Source organism: Leguminivora glycinivorella, chromosome 24, assembly GCF_023078275.1.
Source record: "Leguminivora glycinivorella isolate SPB_JAAS2020 chromosome 24, LegGlyc_1.1, whole genome shotgun sequence".
Classification (NCBI taxonomy): Eukaryota; Metazoa; Arthropoda; class Insecta; order Lepidoptera; family Tortricidae; genus Leguminivora; species Leguminivora glycinivorella.
Genome location: NC_062994.1, coordinates 6,994,439 through 7,006,458, shown reverse-complemented (window position 1 = coordinate 7,006,458; position 12,020 = coordinate 6,994,439). Strand labels below are relative to the sequence as shown.

General features: G+C 38.9%; 1 protein-coding gene across 1 annotated transcript in view; it reads left to right on the top strand.

Annotated features, from left to right (window-relative positions):
- Positions 1–12,020, top strand: part of LOC125238684 (diacylglycerol kinase 1) — a 191,519-nt gene that overhangs the window by 144,447 nt on the left and 35,052 nt on the right. The window contains exons 5-6 of the mRNA XM_048146079.1: positions 3,229–3,340; positions 10,941–11,055. Coding sequence (XP_048002036.1) covers positions 3,229–3,340; positions 10,941–11,055 — 227 coding nt within the window. The remainder of the gene's footprint in view (positions 1–3,228; positions 3,341–10,940; positions 11,056–12,020) is intronic.

The window sequence follows — 12,020 nt, the reverse complement described above, 5'->3', positions numbered from 1 at the left end:
TTTAAAAAAAGGACCTCCATACAAATTTCAATTGGCCTTCAAAGGGCGCCATTTTGAATTTTTCAAAATTTTCTTTTTGTATACTAATCTTGGGGTGGCTGTCTACCCGTGTGCAAAATTTCAGCGCGCTCGGACCATTTTGAAATTTTTCAAAAAAAAAAGTCGGCCATTTTGATTTTTTTTTAATGCCATTCGATGGACCTCGGGTGACTGTATAACATTTGTTTGAGCACTTTTCACTTCTTTGTACCGTTACGGAGCTATGGTAATTAAAAGAAAAACCTCCATTCAAATTTCAATTGGCCCTCAAAGGCCGCCATTTTGAATTTTTCAAAATTTTCTTTTTGAATATAAATCTTGGGGCGACCTTCCACCCGTGTGCCAAATCTCAGCGCGCTAGGCCCATTTTGAAATTTTTCAAAAAAAAAAGTCGGCCATTTTGAATTTTTTTTAATGCAACTTTTTTCTACTCCGAGACCTGTATGACATTTGGTCGAGCACCCCCCGGCTATCTCTTACGGTTTAAAAGTTGCCATACAAAATAAAAGTGGCCAGTTTTCCCACATTTGTAGCACTTTTCAATTTTTTTTTATTTCATTCGAATCGAGGCCGCTTGGAGATTATATGACCAAAATTTGAGCTCTCTACGACAAACTTGAAAAATCGTCAAAAAAAAAGTCGGCCATTTTGAAAAAAAATGGCGGCGTCAAAAACTGCCCAGGGTCCTCTATGACATTTGGTCGAACACTCCCCGGCTAAGTCCAGCCGTTTGGCCAGGCCGTCCGACATTTTTTTACCCGGAACCGGTAGACCGACCGTCTGATCTATCCGGGGTCGCAGGACCAAACTCTATACGACCACACCAAACACTGCCACCTTCAAATCCCCCTTCTGCCTATTTTTGGAAAAATGTCAGTCGGGTTGTAGCTTTATATTATATAGATATTACTCTCGAAAATGTTTTATCAAATACGTACTTTACATTTTGTTCATTATGTTTACTACATGTACATTCTTAGCTCTTATACTTATGTATTTCTTACATAATAATATTCATTTCCATATTTCTAATTAACTACGCGCCTGCTTTCGAGTGCTTTAAATTTTAACAAATCAATGCATCCTTTGGTCGGGGGCTGGGGCCTCTCAACTCAAGGTCGCCGGCGCGCGGCGCCGTGGTCGCGGGGCGCGGGGCGTGGGGCGCGGGGTGGGGCGCCGCGGATCTCGTTCATTCAATTCCGCTTGCATGTGTTGCGGACAGAGCGAGTATATTATACGTACGCGGCGAGCACACATACAAGCCGCACGGCAACGCCATCTAGTAATGTTCGACTTTAAACGTCCATGTGACGTTATAGGTTTAGTGCGTGAAAGCTAAAACAGATGTCGCAAGATGTTGCAGTTTAATGACTATTTCGACGTAGGATACTGATAAGAGTTTTGTTGGCCACGCGTGGCTACTGGCGCCATCTAGCTCTTTGAGTGTGGATTAAATTTAGTACACAGGTCTAGAATACTTAGGACGGCGCCCATTTTTAGTATGGGGTTAGGTATCTGTACTAGTATTATTTGATCTGTGCTAAAAAGTAATGAAATCTAGACAAAGCCGTGCCAAGTCTAAGGTTCCTTACTGCGATTTCTTGGGAAGTGCTAGTTCTATTTTGATGATCATGAGTGAGTGTATGAGTGTCATAAATGCGAAACTTTGCTTTCGCTTAACTTCGGAACTAAATACCTACAGACTTGAAATTTTGGATTTTAAGTATGTGATTATAGCTTACTAGATGACGAAAATTTCTGCCCCAGATCGCGACGGCTTGCCGGAGCGTTTTAAAGAATCGAGTTAGTAATATTAATACTTCCCGAGTTACACACAATCTTTTTCATTACATTTGCATTATAAAATATGTGCAAAAAGGTAAAAAAGAGTTCAATACAGTACTAGAAATTTCTTAACTCCCTAGGGAGAACGATTTTTCTATAACTCACGCTCCGCCATCGCCAGCGTGTAATAGCACATTTAGTGTGCGAGTGTGATGAAAAATATATACTTAGTCGAGTCCAAAATCAAAGCATCAACTAAATTGACATAAGTATAAGTTTTACAAATAAAATGTTACCAGGAACAACAAACAATAAAATATGTAGTCATGATGAAAACAGGTGTGGTTCACGTCTTTTTTCTGGGATGCCAAGTTCTACCAACTTAGTCCTAACCCTACGCTTCAGCCTCGAGAAGATTTCAGTCCCCCCTCAGTTGGAGGGGGGTATCCACTATGGGACCGGCAAGAAGTTCGGCGGGCCACTTCTTTTCAAAACATTACATCTTATAATTAACAAATGCATTAAAAAATAAGATACAATTTACAAAGCAAAAGTATTCATCAAAAAAAATATTAACAGACTAGGTACTTTACCTACTGTTGACTATGGAAATTAATTTCAATAAAAAAAATATAAATAGGTAAAAATAAAACTGTATAATGTATATTTTAATCATGTGAAATGTCTTAATACTAATTTACTTAAGTTTAAATTATTATATTTGTACTTACTTATAAAAAATGACGTGTAAAATATCATATTTTATCAATAAAAAATCTGAATCTGAATCTGAATTTGTGTAGACCACCGATGGTCGGTTCAATAGTCATCTGAATAATATTGCAAAATACTGTTCATTAGATTCATTGACATTCATCAAATTGTGTTAGGAAGGTAACGGTATGATAATTAAATGAAAGACATGGAATCAATACTTACAGGTACATTTAGCAAACCTTTTTAACACTTTCACATTAACTATAACTTGTTATTCACTCTTCGGCCGCTGGTGAAGAACTCCCGAGGTTGGCGCAATAGCAGGTTTTAAATAAGTACTTACAATCGGAGGGTAAAAGCGCCAACCGGAAGTTCACTAGCAGTGACGCATTTATAAAATCTTGAATACATTATTAGTGACTAATATCACAAAACAAAAATACGTTTATTTATATGATTCATAATAGTCGCTTAAAGTATAACAGGCACATTAAAAGTGAACTTCCATTATTGGCGCCACATAAAGAATTATGGAAGGTGCATGGTCAATCAAAATAGCGCCATTCGGAAGGACGCTTTTATTAGGTACAAGATTAATCGTTAGTTCATTAAATACACATTTGGTATAGTAAAGTTGTACTAAACAGTCATCTGATAATATAGTTTTTAACATTTGTATTATTCCAGGCACTTATTCCTGTCCTTCGTCCGTCGCGACCGTCGGCCGGCGCTGCGCGAAATGGCGGCCGCTAGTTCCGCTGCCGCCTGCGCAGCTGTTACTGCGCATGGGGACCATCAGGTGAGTAATATAGCCATCTTTTTCACACATACATGCAGGAAATGAAGATTACAAGGCTATCTCTGTCGCTTGGACTTCAGTTAGACGCACTCGCCGACAAAACCTACTTTCTATTCAAAGGTATAGGTAACCCAATAAATAAATAAAACCCAAGTTACATTAACGCTATTTGACGCGTGATTGACGCGTGGACGACGCTAGATATCAGAATAAGAATAAGAATAAAAATAATTTATTTACCAAGAAAAGGAATAGCTACAATTTTATCATTTACTGTGCCTTCCACACTAGGCAAAGCCTGTTTCGCGGAAGTCCGGTTACTTAAGATAGTTTAACAAAAATGATTCGCCTATGGACATACATTAAAAAAGGAAAATCAAAAATAAAATGCTAAATGTAACAAAATCTAACAATTTGGGACTATATATACAATTTTATAAAAGCTAATTAATACATTTTTGTACGATTTTTAGACTTTAGGCTACAATCTCTAAGCATGCAGTATAATAAATGAGTGTTGATTTTGTGTAAATGTGCGTAAGTGTAAGTGTGAGTGTAAAAAATAAATAAATAAATAACAGAAACAACAGAAACAGAAGGATAGGTTATCCATTTTAAGACCTCTTCAACCTGATCATAGTTCATGGATAATAGGAGCTCTCGTAATAGGGTTTTAGCCGTAGTAATCTTGTGGAGTTTTATGTCACATATTTTTAATATATTATTATAAACATGAGGAAGAATGCAAATGCAGTTTTTACAGAAGGGATGGGAACTTTAAACACTCGTTTCTTTAGCAGGTCAGGGTAGGATGAGTGTTGTAATACATTTTGATGCATACGAATGGAAGCACGGAACAGAAATAATCTTCGGACGCTCAGGACATTCACCTGCTTATAAAGGTCTATAGTAGGATAGCGTCGGTGTTTACGAAGGTCGGTGTTTATATCAATAAGATGTATTAGGGTAATTCCGGAAGTCGTCTTATTTCGAAAGTCGCATAAAGATCACCATTATTTCCATCATATCAAGATTCCCCTTTCGGAATTTTCCGAGCATTTCTGTCATTCGGAATTACCGTAATGCACCTTACAAAATAACTACTGATGTATGGAGTTACAAATCTTTCCCTACTAATTCCACTAATATGATTTTTATGCATTTCTTACCTGTTTAGAAAGATTGCTAAAACAAAATAGTCCAAACGATATTTCGAGCATATAATATGTATCACGTTAGACACTCCAATATATCCAATTTCATCAGCTTACGTGAAGAAAATTGGCCTTCCAATAAAGCTATATACACGGTGTAATATAGGAAACCGTATAATTTTAACAGCGTATTCCTGCACCGATAGCATGGTCGCGCGATAATGAACGATGAAACATCAGGCCGTCCCTATCGCACTTACTAATAGTGCGAAAGGCACGGCCTGGCCCCGTAGCCGAATGGCATTTCTCCGACGCCAAACGAAAGCGATACTCCGCTGGCTCTGTCGCGCCAATACGCAAGCGCGACGCGATAGAGATAGATATCTACTAGCGCTTCGTTTCGTGAGCGTTTCGTGAGCGATTGTGCCATTCGGCTAGCCACCCTGATGTTATACGTGGCGTTTGACGACCGGTCTGGCTCAGTCGGTAGTAACCCTGCCTGCTAAGCCGCGGTCCCGGGTTCGAATCCCGGTAAGGGCATTTATTTTTGTGATGAGCACAGATATTTGTTCCTGAGTCATGGATGTTTTCTATGTATATAAGTATGTATATCGTCGCCTAGCACCTATAGTACAAGCTTTTCTTAGTTTGGGGCTAGGTTGATCTGTGTAAGGTGTCTCCCAATATTTTATATATATATATATATACTGCCCTGATAAGCCGAAAAGCGCTATCTCAAACGAAAATCCATAGCTAACTGTTATACCAATTTCGTTATGTTATATAAATAAATAAAAATAAAATGTTACCTATTTCGTACTATGAAACCTCTACGGCCGGTAGAGAAAGTATTGTATGTCATGTCAGAATTGACACACTTGTCATTCAATTAAAATATTGTAAACATTAAGTATGTTATTATTTATATAGAAGAATGAATACATAAAACTGGCGACGATGACGGAGGAACTAGAACGCTTTACGCGCCTACGGGCATCGGTACGTGGTCAACTTACAAAATTAGACCAACAATTACAACACTTACACGTTACATCAGATTTCGAAATATGTCAACGGCTGACAAGCCTTGAAAACTATGAGAAAAAATTCGACAATATTCAAAACGAAATAGAATCGCGAACAGACAATATAGAAGCTGAAATCGAACAGCGCCACGCAACGGAAGAAAGTATTTTACAATTAAAATTGAAGTTACACGGCTTACGCCCTACACCCGCTGTCGAAACATCTTCCACCTACGTGACGCTATCACAGCATGCTCGGAGCCTTGAAGGTACGCGCGATAATACACCAGTCGCTGTACAGCGACCAAAAATCTCGTTTCAACCATACCAGGATCGTGAAGACTTTACAAACTTCATACGAAGATTAGAAACATACATGAAACTTAATATCTGTGAAGATTCAAGAACCCGCACGCTTATGCTTTTAAGCTCTATACCCCCGGACTTACACCAAAAAGCCTACGATTTATGTGCACCTAACAATCCATGTGAAATGGATTTCAATGATGTTGCCAAAATTTTGAAAGAATACGTAGATCCAAAACCCAGTGTTTGGGCATGCCAACATAAATTTATTACACGAATTCAAGATACGCAAGAATCAATCATGCAATATACTTCAGAATTGAAACGTTTATGCCAAGACTGCGAGTTTTCATGTAGTCATTGCAAGAAATCAACCTGCGATCAATTTCTTACTCTACAATTTATACGAGGTCTGCGTGACAACGATGTAAGAACAAAACTCTTACAAGAAACAAAAGTATCAAGTTTCACAGACGTAGTAAAAACTGCTACTACACTTGAACTGGCAAAATCTGACAGCAGCTACATGTCACCTGCGCACTGCTCCACACAGGAACCTCAAAGTCAACACTTAATTAAAAGCGGACAAAATCGTTTTAAACTTAAAGTAAACAATAAACCTCTTTCGATTAAAGATTTAAAAGGAAAATGTTTCCGGTGCGGAAGTCAAGAACATCAAGCAAATACTTGTCGAAGCATAAATGACACATGTAACAAATGCAAGCAAAAGGGTCACCTAGCTCGAGTTTGTTTACGATCTACGCGAGAAACAAAACAAATTGAACAGGAACTCGAGGAGGAAAGTGATCCGGACCCGGATAGCGGATCCGATACAGTCGATGACAATACACCCTGGGATATGAACTTGATCGAATCACATAATACAGAAAAGTTTATGATAAACGTGTCTCTCAATAACAAGGAGACCGTCATGGAAGTCGATACAGGCGCGGCTCTCTCCACCATGTCTTACAAGAACTTTCAGAAACTAAATACAGGTTGTAAGATATACAAAACTAAAACAACGATGAGAACATACACGAAAGAATTATTCGTACCATTTGGCGTTGCCTATGTTACATGCAAATACAAAGATATAACATTTGATGGAAAACTTTACATTATGAAGCAAGATTTTGACACCATTTTTGGCCGAACATGGATACGCACTATTAAATTGTTTGACGTGAAAAATATTAATCAAGTACATTTAGATACACACCCAGAAATTGATCAACTTATCTCTGAATTTTCCGACGTGTTTGACGGTACCCTAGGTTGCATACCTAGCTACAAAGGTCGCTTCATCTTGAATGAAAATGCAACGCCAATCTTTGTCAAACCAAGACGCATTCCATACGCTCTAAAGGATAAAGTTGATAATGAGATAGAACGATTGTGTCAACAAGGAGTCATTACAAAGATTGACAACTCAGAATGGGGGACACCCGTAGTGCCGATTGTCAAACCAAACGGGAGCATACGGTTGTGTGCAGATTATAAAGTCACCCTTAATAAAGCCATCAAAGATGAACAGTATCCCATCCCTATTATAGAAGACATTCTAGTAGAGATGAATGGAGGAGAACTGTTCTGTACATTAGATCTTAGCCAAGCCTACCTACACATGATGATGGACGAAGAAAGCGCCATGATGCAGACCCTTAGCACACACAAGGGAACTTTCAAAGTAAACAGACTCATGTTTGGGGTCAAAGTAGCCCCAAATTTATGGCAAAAATTTATGGATCAACTACTTCAAGGAATTACAGGTGTCAAATGTTTTTTTGATGATATCATCATCCAAGGAGCTTCAAAACAACAACTGCTGGCGAGATTACGACAAGTACTACAAAAATTAAAAGAAAACAATCTGAAACTTAACAAGGATAAATGCCATTTTATGAAAGACAGTATTGAATATTTAGGACATATTATTGATAAAAATGGTTTACATAAAAATAAGAACAAAGTAAAGGCTATTGCAGATACTAAACCGCCTAGTAACGTAAACGAATTAAGAACCTTTCTTGGCATGGCTAACTACTATAATAAATTCATACCGAACTTAGCTTCAATTTCTACACCTTTAAATGACTTACTCAAGAAAAACGCACATTTTGTCTGGACACGACAATGCGATGAAAGCTTCAATAGAATTAAAAAAGAAATACTCAGTGATAGGGTTCTGACCCACTTCAATCCAGAAAACCCACTGGTTTTAGCTACAGATGCATCACCTACAGGACTGGGAGCTGTCCTATCACACCGCTTACCGGATGGTTCTGATAGACCAATAGCATTCGCCTCCCGCTCATTGACAAGTAGCGAGAAAAAGTACAGCCAAATAGACAAGGAAGCTACATCGATATTCTGGGGCCTTAAAAAGTTTTTCCACTATTGTTACTGGCGGAAATTCATACTTGTGACTGATCATAAACCACTAACCACTATTTTTCACCCACATAAGACCTTACCAGCAATGAGCACAATGAGGCTGTTTCACTACGCACATTTCTTATCCGGCTTTGATTATACAATTGAATATCGGACTTCTAACGATAACAGCAATGCAGACTATTTGTCAAGATTCCCAGTAGACACAATAGCTCCTAATATAATTGATGTACACACTGCATTTCAGCTAAATCAAATTAACACAATCGCGGTTGATCGTCTGAGAATTGCTGAAGAAACTAGAAAAGATACAGAATACAACTACATATTACAAGCATTAATGGCAGGTACAACCGTTCGCCGATATGGTTATAATGACAACGAACTGACCATTCAAGATGGTTGTCTGTTAAAAGGAGAACGAGTTATGATACCGGTAGCGCTGAGAAAACAGGTATTAGATGAATTACATTCAGGACACCTCGGTATGGTGAGGATGAAATTACTAGCTCGAGGCTATGTTTACTGGAGAAATATCGACAAGGATTTAGAAGATGTGGTAAGAAACTGCCGTGAATGTCGACTACATCAAAACGAGCCCCCACCAGTTACATTACACCACTGGGAACCTCCGACTGGCCCGTGGCAGCAACTCCATATTGACTTCGCGGGACCCCTGAAGGGATATTCATTATTTATAGTGGTCGATGCCTTTACCAAGTGGGTTGAGGTCTTTCCAACCAAAACGACAACCAGCTCCTGGTGTATAAAAAAATTACATGAAATTTTTATTACTTTTGGGTTCCCATTAACACTTGTTTCTGATAATGGACGTCAATTTATTTCATCGGAGTTTGAAGATTATCTTAAGGATAAAGGAGTGGTACACAAAACATCCGCACCATATCATCCGGCTACTAATGGTCAAGCCGAGAAATATGTACAGACCATTAAAAGGGCTTTAAATTGTATGAAAGCTGAATCAGGGAATCTGCATGACAAGGTCCTAGCCATAAAGGAACGTTTATTAAGAACACCGAGTACTACCACCGGCAGGAGCCCGTATGAACTCATGTTTAACAGAGCTATAAGAAACATGTTGCAAGTGAAGTTCAAGACCAGGGGGGAGAATGCGGGGCAAAGTCCCGAAGAAAACCGACCAACAGTGCGGTGCTTTGCCATTGGTCAGAGAGTTCAAGCAAGAGATTATGCTAACGGACATAATAAATGGCAATTTGGAACAATAACTAAAACCTTAGGCCGGCTTCATTACGAGATTAGAACGGACGCTGGAGATATTTGGATAAGGCACATAGACCAGATATTGGCTACCGTAATACCCATTCAAGCCGCAGAAAACCGACCTTAGGGATTTGTGAGGGAGGTGTTATACCAATTTCGTTATGTTATATAAATAAATAAAAATAAAATGTTACCTATTTCGTACTATGAAACCTCTACGGCCGGTAGAGAAAGTATTGTATGTCATGTCAGAATTGACACACTTGTCATTCAATTAAAATATTGTAAACATTAAGTATGTTATTATTTATATAGAAGAATGAATACATAAAACTAACTTATACTTAAGCATCTATAACTGACAGTTCCATTTTCAAAATCATTTGGTTTTGAGATAGCGCACTCGGCTTAGCAGGGCAGTATATATATACATATTATCAGTTATTATCGCGCGACCATGCTTGCCTGCCTGTTCTCAGTACAAGACTAAATGTCATTATACAATTTTCTGGATATTACCATTTAAAGTTATTTCATTTATATTTCTTAGTACAAAATTCTTTAAAGAGCATAATTTAACTATCTTATTGATTTACATTCAAAGAAAGTGCGAAAAGGGCACAGCGACACAATAGGCCATATTACGATACCGTGCTTGCCCGCTAGGTTTTAAGAAAAAAAAGTTTTTTTCGAATGCCGAATTTACTGTAACTTTTTTTTTCTTCTCTTGACCTCAAAAATGCGAACCTTCGGATTCCTCATTTTACACAGTGTATATAAAGTTAGGAACAGGTATTATAGGAGAGCCAATTACTTTGCGATCCAACCTCGATAAATTAAATTTTCACGTGCCGTGTATTGGAAAATAAGATCCGTTGCAAAGTTACGAAATCGTAACGTAAAGTAGACTTAAAAGACGTAAATCTTTTGAAAGGATTAAGCTAGGAACATACTACGCGGACGTCCGCCGTCGAGCGACCGCGACCGCGACCGATCAGTGTGCACGGTCTTCGGGACGTGGCTTCGGCTGACCAAAACATCCAGCGAGCCAGATTTCGATCGGACGTCCGTGCGCTCAATGCCTTTAACCGATTTACATTTTTTTTTTAAAGCTGAATTAGTCGGAAGTGTTCTCAGCCATGATTGTGTCTATGTCTATATTTAGACGACCGGTCTGGTTCAGCCGGTAGTGACCCTGCCTGCTGAGCCGCGGTCCTGATGGGTTCAATTCCCGGAAAGGGCATTTATTTGTGTGATGACCACAGACATTTCTTCCTGAGTCATGGATGTTTTCTATGTATGTAAGTATGTATTTATCTATTTAAGTATGTATATCGTCGCTTAGCACCCATAGTACAAGCTTTGCTTAGTTTGGGGCTAAATTGATCTGTGTAAGGTGTCCCTGATATTTAATATTATTTATTATTTTCTCTCTTCCTTCAAGCTTTTCAAAACTTACTAAATTTCTCTTTACAGACGAAGCACACGCTGGCCTCGAAGATCCATGGGCTAGCTGAACGGCTTCAGCAGCTCGGCAAGGGTTCTGGGGACTCTGTCGACGGCAGTGACAAGGGATCAAGAAGTCGAACTGGTAAGTCATGTCAAAGCTTATTTTTATATCTTGTGTTAGATTTTTCTAGAGATCAAAATTTATTGTAACGCAGTGGCTTGCGTGGGCGACGGTCGCGCGATGGTCGCGCGACGGCGATGCGACGCATACGAAATCAAACCTTATCGATATGGAAGTAGACGATGCGATGAGACGCGACGGCGACGGTCGCGCGACCGTTTCCCACGCAAGACACGGCGTGACAAAACTTGAATTGCTATTTTATTTTTGTTCAATACGTCATACTTAGCTGACTTGACGTAAAAAATTTGTTCCGCGTCTTATCGCGGGACTGAGCTAATGTATCCACGTCCATACAAAAAGTATGTAACCGATTGCGTTGCGACACGGCCTGGCTTTAATGTAACCCCGGCTTTACAGGGCTCTTAACAGAACTAAAACCGTGGCCGTTAAAGTATACGGTAATATCAAAAATACACACTGTATACAATCTAGGTAGGTTGACGGATTTTGCCTCATTAGACAAAATACATTTCATTTATATGGAATTTTAACAGTTCGGAGGAGGGTCGTTTAGAAAACACCTTAACAAAGTCATTTGAAAACGAAACTTAATGATTTCTCATGAAAATTCCTCTCCGTAAATCCATACTAATATTATAAATGGGAAAGTATGTGTGTCTGTTTGTTCACAGCAAAAGGAAGCAACGAATTGACGTGATTTTTAAAGTGGAGATAGTTAAAGGGATGGGGAGTGGCATAGGCTACTTTTTGTCTGTTTCTAACCCCCCCAATTCCCTAAAATGGGGGGTGGGAGTTTGTATGGAGCATTCTTCTTTTTCGAAATTAACGCGAGCGAAGCCGCGGGCAAATGGTAGTACAAAATACAGAAGGAAAATTCTTCGCGAAATCGTCATCATTTACCATAAATTGCTCTTAAGTCGTATGTAGAGTTGTAGAGTCACTAATGAGAGTAATGAGTTCCA